General features: G+C 49.0%; 1 protein-coding gene across 1 annotated transcript in view; it reads left to right on the top strand.

The window, feature by feature from the left end:
- HPSE2 (heparanase 2 (inactive)) overlaps positions 1–27267 on the top strand; it is a 129470-nt gene that overhangs the window by 82592 nt on the left and 19611 nt on the right. Inside the window, exons 7-9 of the mRNA XM_074831640.1 lie at positions 7188–7361; positions 7947–8118; positions 19030–19077. Of these exons, the coding sequence (XP_074687741.1) occupies positions 7188–7361; positions 7947–8118; positions 19030–19077 (394 nt within the window). The remainder of the gene's footprint in view (positions 1–7187; positions 7362–7946; positions 8119–19029; positions 19078–27267) is intronic.

Genomic DNA, 27267 nt, shown 5'->3' on the forward strand with positions numbered 1-27267 from the left:
CTGCGCACGCTGTTTCACACCAATCCCTTGGGCAAGCGGTGTCCGTGAGAAGTAACTGCAATGCAGGCTGTCACCATCTCTCGGTGGGATGAGCTGCCTCCCACAGAGGCCCTGAGGACAGCCAGTGGTTCAGGCACTGCAGAGGAGTGAGGATGCTGATGAACTGTACCCGTGTTTTCTCTGGAGCAATTTCTGTGGCTAAAGCCCAGTGATCTGGGGTGGCCAACAAGGTGTGCAAGAGCAGGTGGTGCTCACAGTCTTATTTTCTCTTGCTCTGTTCTTTTGCTTTGCTCAGACCTGTAGTCTCTACCCACCCACCTCCATTTGCCTCTGAAATTTTAGAAGATGCTGGATTCATCCTGATCCAAAAGGGAAAATGTCTTAAGTTATGCAGCAGAAGAAAACAGCTTTCTTAGCTGTAATGTGATCTTGGTCCCCTCCCAAGCACCAGGGTTTGGAAATTGCCCCTCTGGCCATTATCTGAGCTTTACAGCATTTGGAGATTGAACCCAGATCCCACATCTCTTCTGAAGCTCCATGACAATTTACACTTGTTTCTAGAAACCATTACTGTCCTGTGCACTCTTTACCACACGAGGATTGAAAACAGAGCTATTCTGCTCGTTTGAGCTCTTTTTTTTGCATGAGGGCAGAGCTCAGGGCTCATTCCTTTTTCTCACCATCTGAGGATTAAGCGCAATCCTGACTGTTATCCGACCTTGATACCATTTACACACTGAACCCAATGCCTACGGCTTTTATCTGAGCCCTTACAGCATTTGGAAGTGGGCCATGCCCCTTGTCTGGTATCAAAAGCATTATATTAATTTGGGATTCATTCCACAAAATGAGGCTGTCAGCCAGACTCCTTAGCAATTGGATATTGAACCCAGACCTCGTGGTTGTCTTCCAAGTTATATGCCAGCTGGGAACTCAGCCCACAATCCATGGCTGCCGGCCAAGCTCCTTATTGGCGAAAGATTGACACCAAGCCCCCAGACTGCTATTTCTGTATGGTGGTGTTAAGGCCTAAACCTAGCTCACGTGGTCAGCATAATCACCTCTGCATTGGCAGTGAAATGAAAAATCTAGTTAAAGACTTGAATGAATATTGAGGGTCGATGTTCAGCTGCTTAAAGACCATGGATGATGACAACAATTCCCTTGGAACAAGGCCCCCTTGATACTCCGGGGGGAATAACACCAGATCCCCCATCTGTCATCCAGCTGGATATAAAATCCAGGTTCTCATTAACACACAGTGTGCAGCATTTCTTTACTGGCTGGCAGTATTAAAGCCAGTTCCTCCAACTTTCAGGTATTCTTCAGATGGGATTAAACTAGATCCCTTTTCTATAGCACTGTTAGGCTCTGCCAAAGCACTTCTTGTCACTCAGAGCAGACCTCCAACACTGTACCTTGCCTTGGGAAGCGCTTCCCACGCGCAGCACGCCCCAGCCTTTGCTGTCCCATAGAGCAATAAGGAAGCCTGGGAAGTAAATGAGAGCAAGGGACGGTTCTACACACCTCCATCCTCTTTGAGGGAAATCGGAAGCCTGACCAGGTAGAGGGAGCATTTCAGGTGAAACGCGTGTCTGAGGCAAGCAAACTTTTCCCTCCTGCCGGCAACTTTGCCTGGGAATTCTTCAGCATCTTTACATAGTGTGGTTTTACTGCATAGCAAAATGCTTCAGAAGACTGAATTAAAACCAAACAGCTTTCCAGCTGGGATGGTCATCATTAGAATGCAATTTCCAGCAACTGTGTGGGTTTCTTGGTAGCCTCGAAATCTTAAAATTCTCATTAAGCAGCAACTTTGAAGGACTGGTTTAGCATGCAGCTAGAATAGGAAAATCTTCCCATGATCCAGTGGATCAAGCTGGATGTTATAGTGCATACGGACAGTGTGGGATATTGCTTTTCCTCTGAACTTGCCGTGGTGGTAAAGGTTACTCTTTGGTGCTCTAACTGTGCAAATTATGGATGGGGGCTTCTGGTTTCTGAAACCCTACTGTGACTGGGGATGGAATCCATGGGGAGATTTCAAGACAGTTTTGCAGACCTGTCCCATGGGTCTGGAGTTACTCTGATTGCCTGTTGCACATCTTCTGATTCATATTTATTTGCTAAGAAAACATTAAGTCCTTGCCACACACATGTGGTTTTATGAGGATTTTCAGCCCAAGAGAGCCAGTGCAAATGGGATTCAGCTGACTATGGTGGCAATTTGTTTGTAAATAAATTTTCCATGTACCCACTTGTTCTTCTACAAGCAGGAATACCTTTCTTTTTCCATTCATTGTTCTCGCCAGCCATCTTACTCATCTCTTGTCTGAACGCTCTGTACTGCCCTTTCTACCCCCTCACTGTAAAGCTCTCTTTGGGCTTCTGTTTGCTCTTTGCCAGGTCTTTCCCAACCCCTTCTCTATGCTATCTCCTGCGGGGTGTTTGAGGGGCAGGGGATGCTGCTGGCTTTGGTGCTGGCACTAGGAGCTCTTTGCAGGGACACTCCAGGCATTGCTCAAAATTTATGGGGAATGCAGAATCGAGCAATACCCATGATTAGTTGAAATCGATATTTCTAGAACTTCATTTCTTTGCTTTATCAACAGAAGGGTTCATCTGTTGTGCATTTGCTTGGTCTCTCAGCTAACCTGCAGATTTGGGGAGTGTGGTGTGTGCTGCCCGCCCTGTGCTCAGCTCTCACCCTGTCCTCCTCAGCACTGGCATGAGCTGTACGTGCAAGAGACAGACGTGGTGAATGGTGGGGACAGAGGGAGAACAGGCTCTTCTTTCCTGTCCTCCTGGTTGTCTTCCCAGAGTTACGAAAGCCCCCGGCACACCATGCCATGCCCCGCCACCCCTCAGCCCACTGGCTGATTTCAGCCTCCATCTCAGCGTGCACATGAATTTCCACTCTTTGTGTTAAATCCTGCCAAAGCAAAATTCCTGAAGCAGAATAAAAAACATGGAAGACTTTCAAACCCGGAGATTGTTGAACTGTCCCTCTTACCAAATGGCAGTCAATACTATGTTCTTTATAAAGTCTCTAGTATAATGTTTAATTCAGTAACTACAACTAGAAAGTCTTTCCAATTATTTTAAACTGCCAGAGACGTTTTAATGTGCCTCAGATTTTGTGTTGGCATGCCACAGAGTTAAGTGCCATCCATCTTTCAGAGAACTTTAAAATTTAGCCTCGTATAAAAAGGAGAAAAATGGGAAAGGATCCCAAAGAACGTACTTGTCCCATGAACCCCACCGCCATTTGTGGCCTCACAGACACCTTCTCCTGCATTTTGAAATTGTTTTTATCCCTCTGTCCAGGGTGAGAGATCCATGCAAACAGCCAAAATCTTTAATTCCTGTGCAGAGCTTCAGTTGAGAGCAGGATTGCGAGCAGATCTTCACTGGCGGCCACCCAGCCATGCATCGTCGGGCAGTATTCACTCTCCAGATGCGTTCAAGCCTCTGCAACTGAGGATGTAAAAGGTTGAGAAAGCCCAAATATCTCCTGATTTCTTTTTTGTGCCAGGGCCATGGGGCCTCTGTCTCTACCTACTGGCTGCTGTTAGTCCCAAACCCACCAAGACAGGCGCCCATCCCTGCTGAAACCTGCCAGCAAGCACTGCCGCTGGGTGTGAGGGAACAGAGCACGTAGCTTTGTTGCCTTGGTTAGCCTCGCTCCAACTACGTGAGCGTTAGTAAGTGGCAGAAGCTGACTCTCAGTATCCTCGCACTTTTTTTATTCTCTTTTTTTTTCTTGTTTTGTTTTATTCCTTCTCCCTGAGCTCAGTGGCATGTGAATGCTGAGTGTGTGTGTCTGCACCAGGCAGAGGGGGAGAAGGGGCAGAGAGAATGTCTTATAAATCTAGTTCTGCTCTATTAAGATTCATTCTGGTATGACAATGGCTTTTTCTATTGAAATGCTTTGTGAAAGCCTTGCCTAATGATCTGTTAGCTGGGAAGAGGTTAAATTCCTGCAAGATTTTCTGTATTTGATGAAGAACAGTGCAATTATCCAGAATTCAAAGTGAGTTTTAGCCAGCTGTTAATAATACTGCGATTCTTCATGTTCTCATTACTCAGAAGTAATGTGGCCATCCCTAGTCATGGCAGTAAAATATTTATAGCATTCTCTTTTGGCCCTGTTTGTACTTATGGAGGGCTGGACATCACTTGAGGTCTTCTAAATATGCTTCTTTTTGTGCTTTAGACACCCATGACAGTACTGTTCTCATCTAACTGCAGCTGTCTGCAACAGAGACATCCAGTTTAAGGCAGTCAGCTCAGGAGGGGTCAGACAGGCCCTTTAACCACTAACGGTTGGGCATCTTGTGCAAACTGGTCAAGGCTCTGCTAGAGTCACTGGAGAGACTGGTGCTTCCAGGTTCACACTATCCCAAGACAGCTGCCAAGGATGAAGGAGATAAGTGGACTTGATATCTGATACTCTTGATACCGAGAGTGCCCTTATTAACAATCTGGTTTGATGCAGAGATAGGTTTATTAGTAGTTTTCTGCTCTTTGTGGCCTTGTTGCAGTCTGCAACAAGGTTTGTATGCTGGGAGACCACTGGAAATGTTCAGGAGCAACCCCCAGACATCTGTGTGTTTCTCTTAGCTCTCTCCCCTGATCGCTGAGGTTTCCAGTTTGGAAAGTCATGGCAGAACATGAAGTACACGTGGCATCTCTCTGTCCAGGCGCACAGAAACTAAATAAGTGTCATGGGAAAAATATAATTTCACAGTGGCAGGCCCTGCACTTGGGATAAACAGACGGCTTGTTTCCTCTGGTGGATGCATGGAAAATCAATTCCCAGTCCTCTGCAGAGGCTCCTAAACATGAACCAAATCCCCTCCTGTAGTATTTAAGAACTACAGCTGTTTTGCACCAGCAAAAACGTTTCATTTCTAGCAAGGGAACTGCAGGTAACACCTTTTTGCTATCTTCATATTGTCATTTAGGTGTCTGTCTTACCCTCTTTATAGGAGTGTCATTTCAAGTGCAGCTTTTTGCCTGGAGGTCTGAAGTAAATGAGTATTAAGTAACTGTATCTGTCTCTAATTCACTAAACATCCAGAAAAACAGCTAATGTGCCTGAACCAGTGAAATGAATACATTAGATTAATCTAATTCAGCTACTTTTCACTCAAACGACCAGTAGCATTTAAAAAAAAAAGGTTGTGAAAGGGATTAGGAATTTCTTTTCCACATTTTTCCTTTCTTCTCCTTTGCATGACTTTGCTGCATTCCGTTAAACATTAGGTATTCAGTTAGCTTATTTCCTTGACCCTCCTTAAAACAGTACTTTAAAAATAAGTTTATTCTTCTCAGACCTCAGAGCTGGCTCTGTATTCACCAAGGCTTTCAGTGACCAGGAAAGGCGACAGAATAAACATAGACATACAGGCTGTGAGCAGCTTATCCTGACTGGAGCAAGTAGCTCCCAGCTGTCACCATCTCACTTGCCCCTTGGTTGGGCAGTGAGGGTACGGGGAGTCTCAGAGTATCACCCCTGGGCTTAGAGCAATTCCCTGAGCATGTGGTCGCCTCTTCTCCAACCCCTTCAGCTCCCTTGGCCATGGTGGTGCATGCTATCACCTTAATGCCGTGGCAAGTCTGATGTATGTATCCTCTGCTCCTTTATACCCCTCTTTATTGGAAACATATAAAAAGACCCAGAGCAGGCTGCCTAGACCCTTCAGTTTAAGAGCAAATTACTGGTAGATGCTCTTGGTGTGCATATTTCTCACTGCAGTTCAGTCTAGATCAGGGTTACCTCACTTTCTGGAGAGAACATCATGTGCAATCGTGTCAAAAGCCTAAAAAACTATCAAGGTATAAGACTTAAACGGCTGCTTTACTGCCTGCAAACCCTGCTCTCCTGTCAGTAGATTGCTTCAGTGTGATTTGTTCTTGACACATTCCTGTGGCTGTTGATCATCTCCTTATATTTTGTAAGTGCTGACAAGCAGCTTGATTATTTGTCCAAGTATTTTTCTGGGACCTGAAGCCGGTCTGCCTACTCTGTAATTCCCCAGTGCCTCCTTCCCCTCTTCTAAAAGCGGAGCCCTCGGTCTGCCCTCCCAGCCCCCTGGAACCTCCCCATCCCCGGTGGCTCCTCGCAGTTAAGTGGTTGCATCTCCAAGGCTGCTTCAGGAAGCTCGCCGAGTGTCCTGGGATGCAGTTCAACAGGCAGGGATGATTGAAAACACCACAGTTATCTAATTACTCTCTAACCAAATCTCCTCTCGCTGTCGCATGAGTTTGTATCTTGCTACCACTAGCATTAGCTTCATCAGGCATTTGATTGCTTTTGAGTTTTTAGTGAAGATTGAAGCAAAAAAAAGACATTAAGTGTTTTGGCTCTCCTAGCAATGCCCTGTGCTAATGCCAATCCTCCCTGATCAGCTCTTTCTGCTGGCTGGTGCCCCATTGCTCATCAAGGCCACAGTACATCAGGCGAGATGCCAGCTGGGGAGCTTTGGGGCCAGCAGGTAGGAGACGAATCCCACAAAGACCCCAGCACCCCAGGAGGACCACCCCGGCTGTGGGGCTTGGCCAGACTGTCACCAGACAGGGAGTCCTCCTCTGTCCCCAAGCTCAAGGGGTGGCATGAAGCTCCTCTCTTTGCGTGCAGAGTGGAGGTTAGCTGGTTGTGTGGTGCACACCTTGGAGGTTCTACATGATTATTGCTGGGGCTTGGTTACTGCAGAGGGGACTGTGGGAGCAGAGAGCAGGCTGTGGTGGCATGCAGGAGAGGCAGCTGTGAGCTGGCAACCCTGGGGTGGTGATTTCCTCCTCTGCACCCCAGGCACTGCAGGGATCTTCTCTGAAAGGGATGCAAGGCAGAATAAGCACAGGAAAGGCTGAACTTCCCTTGCCAAGAGCAGATGAAAAGAGATGTTATAAAGTCACTTGTCTCTGGTAACATGGCCCCTAGCTCTTGACACAGTGGTGGAGGGCATCCAAGTTTCATGCTGGAAGGAGATGAGCCCATAACTGGAATCCTATCCCAGTTTCAAAGGTCAGGTGCATTTCTGTAGTTACAGATGTCGTGGGGATGGCATTTGACCCTGGCTCATCCTACACAGAAGGCAAGGTCTGATGGACAGCAGGATCATTTGAACCTCCCTGGAACTAGCTTTCATTTGAATTACAAACTGGTTTTTGTTTCTTCCCAGCCAGGTCTCTAGACAAACTCTATAACTTTGCTGACTGCTCTGGCCTTCACCTGATCTTTGCACTGAATGCTTTGCGCCGAAATCCCAACAACTCTTGGAACAGCTCCAATGCTCTCAGCCTGCTGAAGTACAGTGCCAGCAAGAAGTACAACATCTCCTGGGAGCTGGGCAATGGTGAGTGTGAGAACAGGAGAGCCACAGGAATGGAGCTCTCTGTAGCAGAAAGGTATTCCCTTTTGGAAGAGGATATTTGCAGATCTCGGGATGCTTTGCCAATGTGGTTTCAGAGGGATTTAAAGGTTGCTGCTATAAGGCAGCACCACCTTTAAGATGGACCTGGCATGTGTTAGCCCCTTAGCTAGACGTTTCCATCAGTTGGTATTAAGCACATGAAATGTTTCTGCCCTGGCTGCTGGGCACAGCCAGTCCTGGGGTGGCCAGACCAGCAGCTGTATGGGCTTGTAGGGTGGCTGCAGCACCAGGAGAAGTGGGGGACCCTACGAGGCGAGGAGCATGACACCAAGGTGCAGGTGCTTCACCCAGCACACAGAAAAAGGGGTGCAGGAGGAATGCTGGCACAGAAGAGCAAACAATGGCCCTCATCGACTCCTCAGAGGCTCCTTCTGCTGCTCCGCAGAGTAGGCAGGCAGCTCTGTGGAGCTCAAGCTGTGCGACAGCATGAGCTATGTGTGTCTCTCCGGAAGCGCAGATGAAGGAGCGGAGCTGGCAAGCCTTGCTTGTCTATTTTTGTTTTCCCAGAGCCCAATAACTATCGGACCCTGATTGGCCGCTCAGTGAACGGCAGCCAGCTGGGGAAGGACTACATCCAGCTGAGAAGCCTGCTGCAGCTTATCCGCACTTATTCCAGAGCAAACCTCTATGGGCCGAACATTGGGAGGCCCAGAAAGAATGTCATTGCTCTCCTGGAAGGGTAAGTGATCAAGAAGATCAAGAAGAGATCAGAAACCCATCCTGAGACTGATGCCCTTTTCAGCAGGTAGACTTGCTCTTTGGCTTCCTGATGTCCAACAGCTGCCAGGACAGCAAGGATCTGTGTGGCTCAGCCACCGCAGTACCAGAGGCCTGGGGACATGGTCATCTGTGCTGCTAAACCTCTGCAGAGATCCCTGGTGGGATTTTGGGCTGGGCTGATCAACACTCTCCCAAGTATTCCCATCATTTCCCAATTATAGGCAGACTGAGGCGCCCACCTTGTTGGGATGTGAAGATAATGCAGTGGTGTGGATGCAGGCTCCTGCATTCCTGTGGGCTGCAGGGCCAGGAGGTAGATCCTGGCACTCCTTACCAGTGTAGATATTGTCTCAGAGTCCTTCTGGACAAATTGCTTTGCTCTTCCCATTTGGTGACTTCTTTTCCCTGTGCTCTCTCCATCTGTGCAGAGGAAGAACCTGTAGCAACTTTCTTCACTGGCCAAGCCCTTGGCTCCCTCCTAGGAGAATTGGCATGTCTCTAGTTTGGGGAGGCCAGAGGTGGAGAAGAAATGGTGACAGTGGGGGACGCAGACACCTGGAGGTGACATTGGACAGCTACAGGAACCAGGGAGGTGTGGGAGCCTGCTGGCAGCAGGAATTGGGACTTTGTGGCTCGAAGACCGTGCAGCAGAGGGGAAATTCCCTGCAGGACTGTAAACAGAAACTCCAGTGCAGAGGGCTGGGCAGGGGGAGGTGTGGAAGGGACTCTGCTGGGAGCAAAGCTGGGTCTAGAATTCATTAACATCTGCATGAATGATCTGGCAGAAACAATAAACAGCACACTGATGCAGTCCCTGGCGAGGCGGGGAGGGAGTCAGGGCCAGATTCTTAGCTCTACTGCAGCAGCACAAAGAGACCATAAAGCTGGTTGAACCATCTGCAACACCAGCATCCCTCCTGCCGACCAAAGTGGGGGAGCAGCCCGTGCGCCCACACCACGGCTGACGGCAATGCCGCGTGAGCGCATCGCTTGCTGGAGCCCCCACATTCGGTACGGTGCGGTGAAAGCAGCGCAAGGGGAGTTACAAAATGTTGTAGTAGCCTTGATCAGCAGGAAATCTATTAGTGCCGGGAGGAGCGGGCTGAGTAAGGAAAACAACAGGGATGAGAGCCAAGAAGCTCTTAGAGAAAGGGAAGTCCTACTGCTGTGTTTGCCCTTCGTGCGCCGCAGCCGGGTCCCAGGGAAGAGGGGTCGGAAGAGCTGAGTTGCACGGCCAGGGTGGTCTGGCAGCTCTGTGTTGCTGGAGCTGCAGTTTGACTGACGGCAACCCTGGGAGTGAGACTGTAGCATACAATCTGATGGAGAGGATGGCAGAAATGCCATCTCAAATGAAAGGGAAGGTAGGTAACACCTAGGGTTTGAACAGCCCTGGTGACAGGATGGTGGGGGCTCACCAGACCCCCACACTGGTCTGAAGGAGCTGTAATGAGTGTGCCTGCTCTCCAAGCTATATGCTGTTTCTCTGCTGCCATCCCTGCCTGCCAGGGTGACGCTGGTCCACGGGCACTCAAAGTGATTTCTCTCTCCCATGGAGAAACTTTGTGTCCTGCGCTCCAAACCCTGGTGTGTGCAGCTCATGGCGAGTGGCACGTGCCTGCGTGACCTTACAGCCCATGGGGTCCTGTGAGAAAAGAGCTGCTTGTCTTTCCACATAAAGACCCCATTATTACCAGGCAGGGTGTAAAGAGAAGGAGCAAGTTTGATTACACAAAGACAAAGGGCTAAATGCTCATTTGCAGTATTTGGAAATGGAGTTGCTAAAGGATGAATAGATAAACCCCAGTGCCTAAGCTGCTTGACAGTGTGAGCTTTGTTCCCAGCAGCTCCCTGACACTTCAGTACTCAGTTAGTGCTACTGAGAGCTCTGCCTTCTGCAGGAGCATCACGGAACTGGTCAATGGGATGTGGCTCAGCATGTGCCTGGGGCTGTCACGGCCAGGACATGCCTCTCAGAATCCTGAATGAACCCCACAGAGTCAGCATGCAGGAGAGAGGAGAAAGAATTTAAGAAGGTGCTCTCAATGGCAAGCCTGCTGTCTGCCTTGCTAGACCACCATGAGTGTTCTATGTAGTGCTCACAGTAGGTTGAAGGCTCCAGAGCGAATAAAGTGTGTGCAGTTACTAGTCCTGATGATGCAAAATCTGCACAGTTTATCTCTTATTTTAAAAAATGCGATGAACAGCAGAAGTCAGCCAGGTAGGAAGAGATATGCCAAGTGGAAGATTAAGACTCAAGTGTTAAGTAAGGCTTAAGTAAGGTTTAAGTAAGGAGGGGAGAGATGAGCACCCAGAGTAGCAGACAGGGTGAGTGGATTAGTCTGCCAGGCAAGCAGTGCCCTGTTACACAGTGAGAAAGCAGGTTTTGGTGGGGGAAATAATGGAAATGAGCTGAAGTGGGAGAGGAGAGCTCAGAGGGGCCCAGGGAGTGATCTCTGACAGTAGAAGCTGACATTAGATGTTCTCCAGGGAAAGTCTCTAGAGTTACCTGACATCCTGAAACACTCAGAGAAAAGTCTCATTGTGAAGTATTACCTAAAATTACATTTTCCTGTTGCATACTCTGTGTTCCAAACATTGCAGTCTATTGTTTAACTGTTATCTCAAGCAACCAAGCTAAACTTACTCTTTATGTTTAAACATTTTCCTGCAATAATGGCAGTGTCATCACGAGTTGGGCATTGCTCTCTGCTGTGCACCAGGCTCTGTGTCTGTCTCAGTGGTGGAAGATGGACATCTCCAGAGCTGTTCTGACACAGTCCTCAGGCCTGTCCTCCAGGGCAGGGTGGGACTGAACCCCTCCTGGGGTGCCACCTTTCTCTGGGGTCTGCTAGATGGGCTAGATGATGAGTGCAGATCAGGTACCCGAAGGTTTGCAGCATGCAGGGGTGTGTGCATGCTGTCTCACTGCAAAGGCTGTCCTTAGCCAGGTGACACTGAGCTGTGCTGGATGAAACCTATGGTCTTCCTGATGATGGAGGTAAGATAAGATGAGGGGAGGAAAGCCCTGCCTGAAACACAGCAGCACAGGCTTTGCACACCCTTCACTGGTGAGTTATTGCTCCTGAGCTCTTGCACCACCCTGCACAGTGCAATGGCTCAGAGCAGTCACAGAGCATATCAGTGTCACTCTGGGCTGGCAAGTCCTGGCCACTGGACCAGGGCCGCTACTGATGATGTAAGGACAGGCTCTGCAGTGATGGAGCATTGCTCCGATGGCTGGGGCCTGCTGTGCGGGAGGCTAGAAGTGGTGTCTTGTGAATGCACAGGTGCAAGAGGGAATTTCTCCAGACACAACCAACAGTTGAGTTTGATGAGGTGTTAATTAGACCATTCATGCAGCCTGAGCTGTTGGAGAGCAGACCATGTTAGCTACCTACTGCGTCTGTGGGTACAGGAATCCCAGAACTCCTCAGAATTTGCTTGGGGAAAAAATTGTGAGATTCTAAGGAATTAACATAGATTTTAACAGCAGATCAGAAATCAGACACAAAAGTTAATGCATGACTGAATCACACATTCAGTGCTGGAAGAGAAGAAACATGAGGGAAAGCTATTAGGAAGAAGAGATGCTAACATGTGTTAAAGCTCAGAACATTTGGTACAAAACTTAGACCAGCATGTCCAGGCAGTTTTGGCTCAGGGATCTCATGACCTGTTGTTCCTCAGCTGGTGTAGCCCAGATTTTGCCACTGGACACTCACAGAATCACAGAATCATCTAGGTTGGAAAGGACCTTGAAGATCATCTAGTCCAACCGTTAACCTAGCACTGACAGTTCCCAACTACACCATATCCCTCAGCGTTATGTCGCCCCTACTCTTAAACACCTCCAGGGATGGGGACTCCACCACCTCCCTGGGCAATTGTTGGGGTGTTACCTCCACGATGGCAGGAGCTGCAGTGCCAGGAGGATAAGGGCTGGCAGACACTTGTGTCCACACTAGGCTGGCTGTTGTTGATGCTCTGTGACAGCTTTGGGTCTTGAGCCTACTGAAGTCACCAAAGACGTTGAAGTCTTTCTCGTCTGGAGCTACAGCCTTTCCCTACCTCCTCATACCCCAGCTCTCAGAGCCACCAGACCTGCTGCATCCTTGGATTTCTGTCTGCCCTCTTTCCAGCCTTCTTGGCCCCTTCTTGCTACTGCTGTCACCATTGCACATCCATGCTCTGGTCACAGAGCCACAGCACCTCCAGACAGGTGGCAGCAGCAGGCGAGGAAGCTCCCACATGTCAGTCCTCACCTCACAAGGCGCAAGAATTTCTCATCCTTCATGATTTTTTTACTACAAACTACCTGGTTTGTAGTACCTGTGGAGAGTTAACCACCCATCTGGGTCACTTTGGCTCCTTTTGGTGATGATGTCATTCCACAGTGCTCTGAAAGGAGCCCATAAAGTTGAGGAAGCACGTTTGTCAGTCATGATGAAGCCCTTCATCCCTGCCAGCTGTGGACATGGCAGGGCTGGGAGGGGGCATGGAGATAATGTCTTGATTATCTGTGGGCAGCCCAGGTAGAGGTCAGTTTAAAACCTGTCCCAATCCTCAGCCCTGCTCCCTGCATCCACAAACCAACATCAAACCCTGGTTCCTGTGTTGGTCCTTATGTGGTAGAGAGAGGTGTTAGCTTATAGCTCATGAAATGGTACAGGCTGTACACTTGGGATCCAACACCACCAGTGGCCAAAGCAAAATCAAGGTGCTAAAAATGTGAGAGTCTTTGCTAGTATTTTTATGATGACTGCCCATGCCACTACAAGGGCAAATAGGGCTACAGCTGTCTGAGCGGGTCAGCACACATCAGTTGGTCTAGGCGTTGCTTTTTATCCATGACTTGTTCTGGAGTAGCAGCCAAAGGCAGCATATGGACAGAGCTTGTTTGTTTAAATTCATGTAGGTAAGAGAAACAAGGAGAGCCCAGTGTAGGTGGTATCCGGCAGAGGGAATGACTCTGGGTGGGTTTCAGAAAGAAATGTATGTATTTGTCCTGTCCTCTTCCTGACAAGGGCTTCTGCCCTGTTCGACACAGGTGACTTTTAAGCACTGCATTTTTTTAGAAGCTCTGCTTTGTCTGTTTGACTTTCTTTAAAAAGTACATCCTTGCTGTATTGGTCTAAGGCTCTTTAGTGATGCCGCAGAGGTGAGCGTTTCTCAGTCAGCAGAGAAAGAAGCTTCACCCTTATGCAAGATACAGCAAGGCTGGTGGCACAGAGAGTACCAGGACACTGAATAGGTACAGAGCAAGAATTTTGTGCAAAAAATCAAGCCACAAGACAAACAACATTAAACTAATGATACAAAGGGAGGAGGAGGTCACTGCAGCATGAACTCAAGCTCTGGTAGCATTCAATTTATGAGTGACTCCATTCATAAATACATTGAAATGAGGTGTGAAGGATTTGATGAGGCATTCTGCAGTTCCTTATATAGCAGGGTCAAGGATCTGAGGTATAAGCAAAGGATTTAGCTATTACTCTTTCAGGAGGAAAGGGTTAAGATACTTGTTGCTGAAACTTGATCTGGATGGCTGGAATGCCAAAATCAGAGTCACCTGTATAGGAAGAACAAAATGAGTAAGAAAAGAGAGATAAGATTGTGCCACTGTATAAGTACACAGTGTACCTTCATCCTGATTGCTATCCACAATCTTAGTCATTTCATCTCAGAAAAGATGTAACAGAATCGGGAGGGTTACAGGGAGAGGAGCTGAGGATGTGTGGAGGTGTGTGATGTCTTCACGTGAGAAGAGATTAAATAGGCTGTGCCTCTTTGGCTCAGAAGACGGACAGCCCAGGGGGAATGTTATCGAGGTGCGTGAGCCTGTGAATGGGGTGGGTTTTTTCACAATGCAGAAAGTAGTTTGGAAGGAAGCTTTGGAAAGAAGGAGGAAGCTTTTTCACATGGTATGCAATGGCATTGCAGAAGTCATTGTCACAGGGTATTGTGGAGGCCAGAGGTGTGTGTTCAGAAAGGGACTGGACTAATCAATGGTGGGAAAAAACATCAATGGTAATGCAACATCATGGTCCAAATGCAACCTCCACAGTCCCTGGAGTGCAGATTACCAAGGCTGGGTAGGGCAGTCTGGAACATAAAGCCCCCCTCTTTGCTAGAAGGCTTGTGCAGCCCTACTGTAGTTAAGGTTGGTTGAAGAAAGGTGATGCTGAGCAGAGAGAGAATACAATATAGCAGCAGATTTGTACATAGTCCCCACCAGGCTCTGCTCCCCAGAGAGAAATCCCTGTCTGAAATCTGGCATTGCAGGTCAAAGTGTTTGCAGCAGGTGGCATGAATTGGGTCTCTCCGTTGCTGTAGGTATTTGATTGTGCTGCTGAAACCTGAAAAAGTTAGTAAGTGAAGCCTGTGCTTTAGTCCCCCTCACCAACCAATTCAGATACAAGATAAAGCTATTTCTACCCATCACTGTTGGCTCAAAGGGCAGAGATCTGCCACCCAGCTCTAGGGATCTGCCACGGCACCACAGGCAGGCCAGTACTGCTCCTACATATGGGACTTGGGAAGGGTCAGCTTACTTTTGTAGTACTCCAGGGAGTAGCAGATGAAATAACCTGTGTTTGTGAAGTCCAGCATCCAAGAGTCAGACAATAATGCTAAACCACCTGGGAGCCTGTGTGATGGTAAATTGTCATCTTGTGCAGCTGCATTGTTTGTTACAGGATCACTTTTTTTAATTATTTAAAGGATGACAATCTGCAATTACCTGCATTAGAAAGCGATTTCCAAGTACAGATGGCTCTTTAATGTATCAGGAATAAGCCTAGGAAGTTCCAGTGGCTGGAAGCTGAAGCCAGACACATTCCGATGAGAAATAACATACTTGGAAGCTAATTAACCATGGGAGCAATTTGCTTAAGGTTGCAGGAGGTGCTCCATGACTGGTAAGTATTGAATAAGGACAGGAGATCTATTTCAGAGACGTGCCCACACTCAAGTGGAAGTTGCGGTCCCGAGACATGTGGCTATGGGAGATGCTCTGGGACAGGTCAGGTTTGAGCCATGGTTTCACAATACAGTTTTGATGTCAGTACCATCTCGTGGTGTTGCAGACCTCCCACCCAATTCTCCCACAGCTCATTCCTGACCTGTGAGGTGCTGTCCCACCTTGTGCCAGTATTACCATTTCTGGGACAGAGCTGTGAACTGTTTGGGTGACTTAACAATGTTAAATTACATTTTTCATAGTGCTTATTTAAAAACAAGCTTGAACCTCAGTTACATCTCATTGCAGGACCCCACAAGTAGTAATGCTGGCATGGGATGCAGGCATACAGGCAGCTGCAAGGGTAAGGAGATGGACATATCCAAGCTCAGTGGCTTTGTCTCATCCTCAGTATCACAAACTCCCTGCCTGAGGCTCCTGTTCCTCCACATGCCTCTGACATGTTCTGCTTTCCCACCTAGAGATGCTGCCCCAGCAGATTTTGAGGACTCTTACATTTGCCCAGGTTTCTGCTATGTGGAAGCCCAGCCTGGGACACTGCACAGACGTGCCCTGGGGCTGCCACCCATCTGAATTAGGGGGCATCGCTACAGGAGTTGCCCACATTGCCTGCACAGCACAGGCTGAGTTTGTCCCACTGCTCCTGGCTGGGATTTACTACACGTGCGCTGTGCAGTCAATTGGTGCTCACAGAGAAAGCCCAATGTGTAGGAAAATGGCAGATTTACTGCGCCAGCCCAGCCCATCTGTGCAGCACATGTGCAGGGATCTGAGCCCTCCCGGAAGCGTCTGGTTTGCTCTGCCTGTGCTGCGCTGCACACACGGACATCACAGTCCAGGAAATCCCAGATAAAAATGTGCCAGTGCTGGCCATTTGAACCATATGGGTCTTCACTGGCCTCAAAATCTGTGGTTTGAGCAGCACAGGTGCTACAGGAATAAAGGGATTAGTAACATCTGTATTCCTAAACCGGGGATATTCAGATACCTGTGCACCACTGCATCTCCACCTGCCCTGGCCATTCATCTCTTGCTCGTTGGCTGCTGAGTTGCTCTAGGCTCCCTTTGGAGGGTAGAGACCATTGTCCAAGTCATCTGGGGTGCTCCAGGCACAACTCCACCATTAAGGCAGGACTTGAAGTTTTACCAAGAACTTTTGAACTTCATCCTGCAAAAATCTCAATAAAAGGAAAAATAAAAGAAAGAAAAACAGACATGGAAAGCAAAATTTGATCTAAATGTGCATTTTTTATGGTAAAATTTGAAAATTACCAGAACTAACCAGTTTATTTTTGTCTTATGGAGACAAAGAGGAACACTAAGCAAGCCAGGGCCTTTTCTGTCCTGCTTTTGGTCTGCACTGGCATTGTCTGAGTGATACCTGTGTCCTACAACAAAATTTTCTCATGAGCTTTTTAACAACAGTCCAGTTAGCTTCCAGGATATGTATGTGGAAGTTGGGACAGATGGATGTCCTGCTTCTGCTGCTACAGGGATGCTGGAGGTTATACCGTGGGTTTGCTTTGCTTTTCAGTCCCTTCCCAAAGACCTCTGTAGCAGGTGTGTCTGCAGCAGAGCTGTAGGCACTGTGGAAGTGGCGAGGAAAACTGGAGAGCTTCTTCCTCTGAGCTTGGTCTGCTCATGGTTTTGGACTGTGAGTGGAGAGTGCCAAGCTGAGCCTGAAGAGGTGATTTAGCAAAGTCCAGGATGGTTTATTTTGCAGCCAGAACATAAAGCATTTGAGGTTAGAAAGCAAGATGGGCTAATCTTCAAACCCAAGTGCAATATATCGATCTTCAAACCCAATATAGATTGAATTCATAATTTCAGTTTAGAGTTCATTAGTTCATGCTTGTACACTGCATGCATTATATTTTAGGCAGCAGTCCCTGTACCAAGCATTTAAAACCTGGGAGTTGGGTTTTTAGTTCCTTTTGGCATATTTCTTCACACTTAGTTTTGTAGGACAGCAGCCTCTCCTTAGCAATATTTGCAAAATCCCCTTTTGGCCAGATGACCAGTGTGGGTTGCAGGTAGCTCACACCTCTCCCTCTGGCTGCACTGGGGCTGGTCCAGCTGGTCTCCTCACCCTGCTCAACTGGGAAGGAACCATCCCCAAACCACCACCCTGGCACTGATCTCCCGGCCCTGACCCTCAAGAGAGATGTAAAAGCATTTCTGAAAGGTGAGCCTGGGAACTGAAGCTCACAGCACTGCTAGGCAGCAGAATCAGGGGTGCATCAGTGCTACAGGGTTCTACAGCATGTTATTGTTTTTCCATTTCTAATTGTACCTCTTCCCTCTCTGTCTGGAGGGATTTATTACTGCTGCCTTTGCCAGTGTCTTCTTATGCTTCACAGGGTCCAGCTGCCCTTTTGTCCCAGTCTATAATTGACCATCGTCATTAATTTAAAGTCAGAATGATTGTTTCTGAGCTATATTTAGCCTGAAGCTTGATGCTCTTGTTTCAGACCTGATTAGAGGCTCGTGTGCTGGAAAGCTTGCTGCTCATCCCTGCCATGACAACTAGTCTGATAAAAGGTCTCATCTCTCCTCACAAAACTTCCCTCTTCTTCCCCACCCTTGGTCATGGGGCTGTCCTGAGGGAGTTGGAGTTGCAGGACCCAGTGCCACTCATCTCTGTGTCCTGGCAGATCAGGACAGCTGTGTGATTCCTGTTGTGTTCCCAGGATCCCCATGCACCAAAGAGCAGCCTGAGACAATACAGCATCAGTTTCTTTCTCATCACGTTCACTTGCTCAGGCCAATGTCTCCGGACATGCACATACATTATCACTTCCAAAATGCATCAGCTACCCAGCACACTTTACACTACTGAACAGAAAAGTGTGCCTGTGCAGTTGGTGTGTTTTCATATCTGTGCCTCTAAGAGTAAGAATATAGTAGCTGCTTGGGCTTCCTCATGGGAGCTGCAGTTTTCCAAGGTGCAGTCTGGTTTGCTGGACCAGGGAGCCAGGGAGGGCCCATCTTGGATGCCTGTGCTAGAGGCTGCTGCTCTGGGGGTTGCATACGGTCCCCGAGATTAGAAATTGCTTTGGTTTTGGCATTGGCAGTGTAGCCAGATACACCCGTGTAGCCTCAAGTCTGCAACAAACAGGAGCTGTCTGGAAGAGGTGTATTTTCTTTAAGATAGTTGGGTCACAAGCCGTCAGGAGTCTAATACATATCTATAACTTGCTGTAACCTTGTGCATGGAAGTGCTGTGGTTAGTCATAGGAATGGGACAAACCCAGAGTGCACCCTGCTCAAAATCCCATCAGTTTGCTAACAGCCAACGGCAAAGAAAGAGCATCAAAATAAGGGAAGCATGTAGCAGTATTTGTCAAGCCTGTCCTCCCATCCTCCAATGCTCAGGGGCTTCCTGAGCTGGAGGTGGCATCTTTGCATCTAATAGATTTGCTAGGTTTTATTTCCATTTTCTTCCATTTTTTCAGTCCTTGTTGAATCCAGGCAAGGAGTTCCTCAGCTTAAATACATGTTGGGTGAAGAAGTGTCTCCTTTTAAGATGGGCATTTAAAACTTTTTCTTTAATTGCTATTGAGTGTTGTTCCAGTCATAGAACTAAGTACATACACCAAGCTGTTGTTCCTGAAATGCTGTTGTGCTCCAAAAGCTCTCCCTATCTGCCCCAAAATGATGCTCAAAGCTCTGCTGCCAGTTGAGTTTCACTCTGTTATTCTCAGCTGTGCTTGCATTTGTATTACATATAATTTATTCCTTCCATTTAAGGATGCAAAGGTTTCATTGGAAAGGGTCTGTGAGAGTGGTGGCCACCTTTGGTGTCTCATGATGTAGGATGGGCATCGGTTGTTTTAGGACTTCCCCTGTGACAACACTGGCTTATATAGTTTCTTCCTCTGTTTCCTATAGGTTCATGAAAGTGGCTGGCAGCACGGTGGATGCTGTTACCTGGCAACAGTAGGTATTCATCATTCCTTCTACTTCCTAACACTAATTGCAGTGATCAGACAATGCTGGGAGCAGAGCTGATGTGCTGTCTGGGTGTGAAAGGGGGCAAACCTGTGACAGCCAATTCCTCTGTCCTCCTGCTGCATTTAAATAGACATAAGAGTCTCTGCCCCTCCTTCTGGAGTCTCTCGAACAAATACAGGAGGGGATATATTAACCTTTACCACTGCAGCTGAGACAGAGGCTAAAAATACCACTGCCTGCATGTCTGGCCTGCCTGATTGCTGGAAACAAAGCCCTGCACTGGACCACTGGGTCCCCGGAGGCAGTTAGGAGGACAGGCAGCTCCAGTGGTGGCTGGGGTGGGGATGATGGGGAAGAAAAAGCCATATGTGGCAGATGTATGGGACTGTCTGAAAGCCCTGTTCCTTTCACCTTAATCAGTGTCTCTTGGTGACCACTGGCCTGAAGCTAAATTGGTTTGGCCCAGAGGAGGGAGAGGCAGCTTAGTCCAATGGTAAATGTATAATGCCCCAGTCCCTGCTTCGTTTTGTAAGGGTCTCAGATGTCCATAGACACGCCGCAGTCCTACACTGCAGATGGAGCCCCAGGAGCAGATGTTGGTGGAAAGGGGGTGAACATCCAAGATCCAGGCCCAGCTGGGGCTGCCAGAGAGATGCTGATATGTGATTTTCCTCCTGGTTCCTACATGTGCCGCAGTTCAGAAGAGCAAAGCAAGCTCTGAGCTGTAGCACTGAGTGTGACAAACACCAAGTGGAGAGAAAGGTTTTCTTATTTGGAGGAAAATCCATAAACACCTTTTTTCTCCTCTTATTTCCAACTATCCCAGTTTGCACACTGTGGCCAGAGGTAAGCTCCCCAGCAGGCTGTGGCTCTCTGCAGTGGGAGTGCAAATGCCAGTGCAAAGGTGAGGCAATGTTCAAGCACAGCAGTGACTGCCAAAATTGATAGAAAAAGGGTTTGTGGGGCAGGCTCTCTGCAACAGAAAGGACACATTTCAGAGACAGGCATTCACTGGGAGCAGAAACCATGGTGAGACCCCCCTGTTCCCAGAAAAAGTGGTTTTGCTCTGATGCTGGGTTTAACTTCCCACATGGGGCACTGGCCTCAAGCACAGAAGCCAGAGCCAGGATCTCGGGTCCAAGTGGGCTTGTGTGTGCTGCCCACGGGGCTTGTTCCCCAAGCTGGTCCTTCACAGTGGCCCTTTGTGGAGTGCTCAGGTTGCTTTGCTGAAGTGCAGCAGTGTGGTTTGTAAAGCCCATCTCTTGTAAATCCCACTTGGAGACCTGCTCTTAAAAAGAGCTCTCTGGGTTTTAAGACATGAGGTTTCCTTGCAAGTGCACCCACAGTCTCTGTGTTGGTGTGTCAACCTTGGAGCCTCCTGCAGAAGCAACTATTGGCATCTCAGAATGGTTTATAGCACCAGGCATGACCAGCATCCAGCAAGTCCGATTCCTCAGGGAGCTGAGCTTGCCCCGCTGTGCCGCAGTGTTGCTTGCTTGGGTGTTTGGCTCCTGGGGCTTCCCTGCCAGGCAGCAGCAGCTTGCTGCAATGGGGGCAGTGGGGTAGCAGAGCATTTGGAGCCGGATTTGTGTTACTTACAGGCTCATGCTGTGCAATGATGATCTATGTCTCAGCTGGGAGTTTGCTTTTCATGATTACACGATGTGCTGATCACATTTACTTAGTCCAGGAATTTGCTTTCTGCAACAGGGCTTGATCACTGGGCCAAGCCCTTGGATGAGTTGAAGGAACAAACTTCCAGGCTTCAGATGTAGAGTTTCATCCTGGTGTGCAGGGAATCTGCCTGCACCGCTGCTTTGAAACCTTTTCTTATAGGAGCAGTGCAAAGTGCTCGGCAGCTCTGATTCTGAGCGGCTGTGCTGAAGCAGCAATCCGCGAGCAGGAGGGCTGGTGCAGCTCCCTGCAAGGGTCGGCAGAGCCGAGATGCTGTTTGCTGACCCACGTCCCTGGCAGCGTAGGAGGCACTTCTCCCCCAGCCTGGGTTTGCAGCTCTGGAGATTGCACCCGTATGAGTTTGTGAGGACTGGCAATGGCCACAGCTCCGAGCTGGGCTTCTGTACTGTTTATGAATAAATGTCAAAACAGTGTCTCATCCCTCTGCTCCAAACAGCAAAACAAAACAAAACAAGTTCCTTTGTATCCAAGAAGAAAATTATTAGCAGGAAACTAAACTGCTGTCTAACTTCAAGTATGAATATTTCTGTTCCAAACCCTAACGTTCTCCTGGGATATCGGTTATAAATTTGTCAAATCTGTTATTCCTTTGAAAAGGCTGTGCTCAATCCAGAAAGGGAATTGAGAAGGGAATACATTGCAGGGATCCCTATTCTCTGTGTGAAAACAGAATATATTTGAAATGTATCTGACAGAAAAGTGACACTGGGTGGAAATAAGCAGCCTCGCCAGCCTTTCTGAGTATGGTTTTGCTTACATATGTAACTCAGCATGTGTGCCTCCCTCTTCAGAAGTAATGTGTTGCTGGAGAGGGATGTGTGAATGGCTTCAAAACTCTCAGGGAATTTCCACTAAAGGAGGGTGTGGCAGGTGGGACTGACAGTGGCTCAGAGAGTTTTGGCATTTCCCTGATAATTTAGTTTGTCTGTGGTGTTTGGTTATGAGTAAATGCTGGGTTTATTGTGGACCCCCTCAGCCTTTGGATGCGGGTTTCCACTGCTCAGAGACCTCCCCACAGCCATCTTTTTGCTCAGCACTGGTGTCCTCACACATGGTGAAGATTCACTACCCACTTAAACCTGCAGCCGTGCCCAGTTCCATCCCTGGGCATGCTCTCTCAGGCTGTACGACTGGTTTTCCATCTGAAGTCTTGTGCACAGCTCCAAGTTTGTCATATTTAATGGGCAAATCATTATGCAATGCTGCCTCTGAAGCACAAATCCCTATTACTTAGGGGGAAAGTAAATGTTTGCGTCTTCAAAGCCAGTGGACATCTACCCCTGTGGCTCCTTGGAGAATGCTGTATTATCTTCCAAGATGGAAAGTCACTTGCCCTATGTGGCAAATCAGAGATGCTAGGCACATGGGCATGTGTGAGATGCTGCTTAAAATGCTTTTGCTGGGCTTGGTTTGGGTGACATCTGTTCTGGCTTAGACGTGTTGAGTGTGTAGGTGGAGATGCTCATGAGGCAGTCGCAGGGGACAGGTTTCCCAAAGGTGCCGGGGGACAGTTGCCCATCGTGCACACACACACCAATGTATATGTCTGGGTACATACACCATATACTAATGTATATGTAAGGATATGTATTTGGGCTTGTGTGAGCCTGCTGTGAGTGCTCAGAACACGGTGTCTTTGGAGGGTATGCCTGGAGGAAGGGGTTGCGTGAAGAAATCACTGGCCCATCTCGACCTGTAAATAAACTTGGCTGGTCACAGCTTTTCCAACTCACTTGCCATCCTCTGCACTGATGGAGGGCACAGTCCCTGGCAGCATCGTGGCTCTGGCCACCAGCATGGTCCTGGGCAATGCTAGCGTGTGGCTAGGGAGATGGCATGGGCCAGAAATGGCTGTCACCAGCAGGATGGACAGAGGCACCTTGTCTTGGGGCAGAGAAAGGCATGGGTGTGAGTTGTGTCGTTGGGGCCAGAGAGCAGCCCGCAGTCATTCTTCTTTACCAGTGCATTTATTAGTGGACTGGAGGTGGGCAGCACCTCTCCTCTGTGCCCTCAGGTCTTTACCTGGGGGGAGCAGGTTGCATCCCACCTCTCCTCTCTGGGGGGAGCAGTGGGGCTGCCTGTGTCCTGTGCTGCAGATGGGGGCTCTACCCTCTCCTCTGGAAGATGCTCAGGGATGGGGGCTGCTCTGTCAGCAAAGGTGTCTCAGTTTCACAGTTGCTGTGGTGGCGGGTGTCATGCTGATGGCGGGGATCTGCCCCACTCAGCGTCCCCAGCAGGCAAGTGCCCTAATTCCTAGCAGACTCTCCCCATAGCAGCAGGCAACAAAGTAGATCCGGAAATTCCTGAGCTTTGGGAAGTGGGCTTTAATATAATTAACTGCAACAGAAGAAGAGGTCAGATAATAGGGGCAAAGGTTTCTCTTTAAAATGAAAGAGGAGGTAAATGAAACCAGCTGCCCAGGAGCTAGTGCACTGCCTTCATTAAACATGGGATGATGCTCATGGTCCCATGCAGCAAATTGTGGATCTTTCCAGAAAACCATTTTAAAGGCAGCACAAGAGCTGGAGGTGACAGGATAGAGACATGTGGGCAGCCCCAGGTTTGCCCAAGTGCCCTGGTGCTTGGCACTGTCCTTCTCTGGGAGGCACTGGGGAGTTTTGTGCATCCTGGCCTTGCAGCCTGCCCCACAACAAATGCCCCAGTGCATTTCTGACTGGCAGCTGTGCTCAGCCCTGTCTCAGTACTGTTCCCAGCTCTTGTCTTTGTGTCTCCAGTCTCATGCTACAGTTCCAGCCAGGGATGGGTGCTGGGAATTGAGGTGGTGCATTTCCTAGCACTGGCACAAATCCCTCCCCAGCCCTTGGCCGAGTCCTTCCCCTGTGCCTCTCCCTCTGGTTTGGCCACCTCCAGAGTGATAGAGTCACACCTCCCTTTGCAAAGTGCACTGATCCCATCCTGAATTTCTAGGGCATATTCAAATGGGATTTTTAGAAATGGGGTAATGTGAATGGAAGGGGAAGAACTGGCCTCAGCTTTGTATAGTATGATAGGGCACCCAAAGTGCCTGTACATGGCCTTTCCTCTGAGACATATGTCTCATCTAGGATTTAGTTGCTAGATTCCTCTTTTCCTTGGCTGGCTCTTCTCATGTTCCTGCAGATTGTCTGTCTGCAGAGATAGTGGATCAAACTGGGGGACATGATGGGTCAGCTCTACATGTAATTGCCCCTATCTATTCTCTCCTGTATTATGAGAAACGGTATCATCTGTGCCCGTGGTGGGCATGCTATTTCCTAGGCTTCAGGGCCAGCTCTGGTGCTGCATCATACCCAAAGCCTGCTGGAAGATCTGCCAGCCTGTGTTAGAGACAAATAGCTTGTCCATGACCTACATGTCCTCTGCCTGTGCAGAGCTGTGGCTGCCAGAGACCCCTGCCCGTGCTGGGGAGGGTCTGTCCATTCGTCTCCTTTGGCACTCAGACCTCACCGGCACTGGGAGAGGAGGATGTGGATGCCGCGGCTGCTGGGGCTGACTCGACCCGGCTGCCTGTGCACCGTGCTGCTGCCTGGGGAGGTACTTGTCAGCGCTGGAGCTCTGCAGCTGCTGCTGGCTTTTTTAGAGGTTGGAGAGTTGCGACTGTTCAGGGTTTTTTTTTTTTCTAAAGTCAAGTGCACTGAGTCATTGTAAATATCAGCAAAGCTGCAGCCTTTGCTGCTGGGAATAATCCACGCCTAAAGCACTTCTCCTGCTTTAAAGGCCTGTCAGTTGTTTGCATTTTGCAGATTTCTACCCTGCCTTTACTGATGGTTAAAGTTCTCAAAAGGAAGTGCCCTCATCTCAATAACAAAGCCTACAGCTGGAAATGGCTCACCCTTCCTGAGTAGCTTGGTACCAGAGAAGACCTCAGTGCCTCTCTCTTCCTCAAAAGCCTTGTGCAGCTGGTGCCATTTTCACTCTTTCCCAGTCTGGGGAGGTTGAAAGTACCTGCTGGTGTCCGAGAACTTCCCAGGCAGACCTGCAAGAGATCCTTGCCCATCTTACAGAAGCTTGTAACTGTCTTCAAGCTCTGCTTAAATATCCAAAGCCGGGGTGCTCCCCTCCCCTCCTTACTCCCCCAGGAGACATGCTACCAACAAGACTTCCTGATACTGAAGCAGGTTTATTTTTGCCTTGCATTCCTCTACCAGTCCCCATTTCTCTGGGTTGTTAATGAAGGTGTCAAAAAAATGTGACCGTGGCACTGTCCTGGGGCATTTCTCTTCCTTGCAGGGTCTCATCTGTGCTCAGCACAGCAGCACCTTCCCAGGCTGCCTCCTCCGTGCAGTCCCTGGCAGGGCAGAGCCTCCTCTGGGGCTGCTCCTGGAGAGGTGGTCCTCACCCTTAGCAGCAGAGCTGTAGGTCAGAGCACCCCTTGTGCTTGAATGAGGTGGTGAGGAGGTGCAAGCCTGCCTTTGCTCTCCAAGGGCTTTATTTTGGGTTCTGGGGCCTTATTGGCTTGCACAGACAAGCCAAACCCTGCAGAAAGCCTGCTGCATTGGAGGGGCCATATGCAGGCTGAGGTCTCTCTAACTACATCTTTTCCCAGTCAGTGAAACCTTTTTTATGGCCTTTCAGCCAGTTTTCAGCCCAGGTGATGGGGTTTTTAGTCCACAGCAGTCTGAAAAAATAATTTCTGTTCAGTTCTTAAGTGCTGTGCTAAAATCCAAACATCTGCCATCCCCAGAGTCCATTGCTTTGTAATTTTGTCTTAAAAAGTAATCTCTGTAAACCCCACTGCTGCCTGCTGCTTACAGATCTGCTTTCCTCCCAGCAGCCAGTGGTTCGATAGTGTATAAGTGATCGGAAGGATTTTGAACACTTCCTAAATTCCACCTGGAGATACTCTCTGCCCTTAGCACCTTCCAGTCACCACGGAATGCCTCTTGCCTCCTTCCTCAGGTTACACAATGTTGGAGTGAAATTGTGGTGTGGCTGGCATGATTCATGCTTTGCTGGGGACACAGCTGGGACCGCACGCCTGGACAAAGGTTGACAGAGGAGGTTCTTCTCATTTAATGCTTTGCAAATTGAGCCTGTAACACATTTCTGTTCTGGGACAGTGCTGGCATTGTTCCCCTTTCACCACAGCCCTGCACAGCTCCAAGCCCTGCACAGCTCCAAGTGCATTTACTCTGTTACTTGGGTAGTGACTTGGAGCAATGAGACACAAAAATCCTCTCTGAACACTCATGCATGTTGCACATGTGCTGGGTGCTCTGTCTGAGGCTGAGTTAGCTCACAGCACCCTTTGGCAATGCTCCTGCATTCCAGCACCCAAGTTAAGCAGCCACCTTGGCCACTACAGCTGCTCTCTGGTGTGGATGAGATGCATGTTATGGAGAAATCAGCCCTGGAAAGCTGAATCCACCTTTCTTCAGACCTCAGGTCTTCGGCCCGCTACACATCCCAGCACCTATGGTTGCACTGAAGTCTGTGGAGAGGGAAAAGGGTCTGTGTAACTGGTTAATGCCGAGTGAGTGTTGCTCCAGTGAGGGATGGGAGGCAATGGCTGAGCCTTTCCAGCCCCAGCCAGAGCTGCTGTAATTCCCGTGCACTTCTGTCCCCCCCAGCACGGCTCCAACACACCCTGGGGCTCGCCGTGTCAAGCAGCTGATGCACACTGCAGATTTGGAAGAAGGAAGTTCAGAAAGTTTCTCTTGCAAAACCTATCAGCCAAACGGCTGTCCCAGGGGTATGGCAGTGCATGCTGCAGCAGGCATCCTGGTGTCCCTGCAAGGCTGGGAGGAGCCTCTGGGAGATGTGCAAGGGCTGCCACTGCTCCCTGCGTGGGGACAGAGGTGCCAGCCCCAGGTACTTCCTCAGGAGGAGCTGGTTGGGAGTACGTCCAGCCACAGGGTATTTGCACTCCAGGACAAACTGCTTCACCCTATGTCCTGGAGCCAGGAGACAGTATTGAGGTATTTCAGAGCCTTCCTCCCACACTTAAGAGACAGATGATTCACATCATGATTGGCAGCACTATAGCTGTGTTTTATATAAGCAACCATATGAAGAGCAGAAATCAGCCTGCTGATATTTCCATACAGAGGTATAGGACATACTCCCTGGCATTCCCAGGGCAGAAGGGATTTCTGTGAGAGCAGGACTTCCCTGCAGGTAACAGCCACAGCATTTCTTGAGTGGGGGATTCAGCTGTGGATTTTGTTGGAAGAGCGAGCAAGGAAGGTGCAGGGGTGCTGGGAGCAGGGCTTGCTCTGGTGCTGTTGGTCCTCAGCCTGTGCACCCCACAGTCACTAATCCTCTCTCAGAAACGCCATCAGAGTGTAGCCTGGAGGGGTGTTATTGCAGCAGGGCGTCCACAAGCAGTTCTGGTTCTCAGACCAGAAGAGGCTCTGGACAGTCTCACCTGCAGACCAGCCATTGAAAGGAGAGTGTCCCATGACCTGGGCAGAGAGGTGCAGTTAATCCCACAGCTGGGAACACGGACAGCCTCCTCCGTCCCCTTCTGGGTGCTTACTG

Source organism: Strix aluco, chromosome 7, assembly GCF_031877795.1.
Source record: "Strix aluco isolate bStrAlu1 chromosome 7, bStrAlu1.hap1, whole genome shotgun sequence".
NCBI lineage: Eukaryota > Metazoa > Chordata > Aves > Strigiformes > Strigidae > Strix > Strix aluco.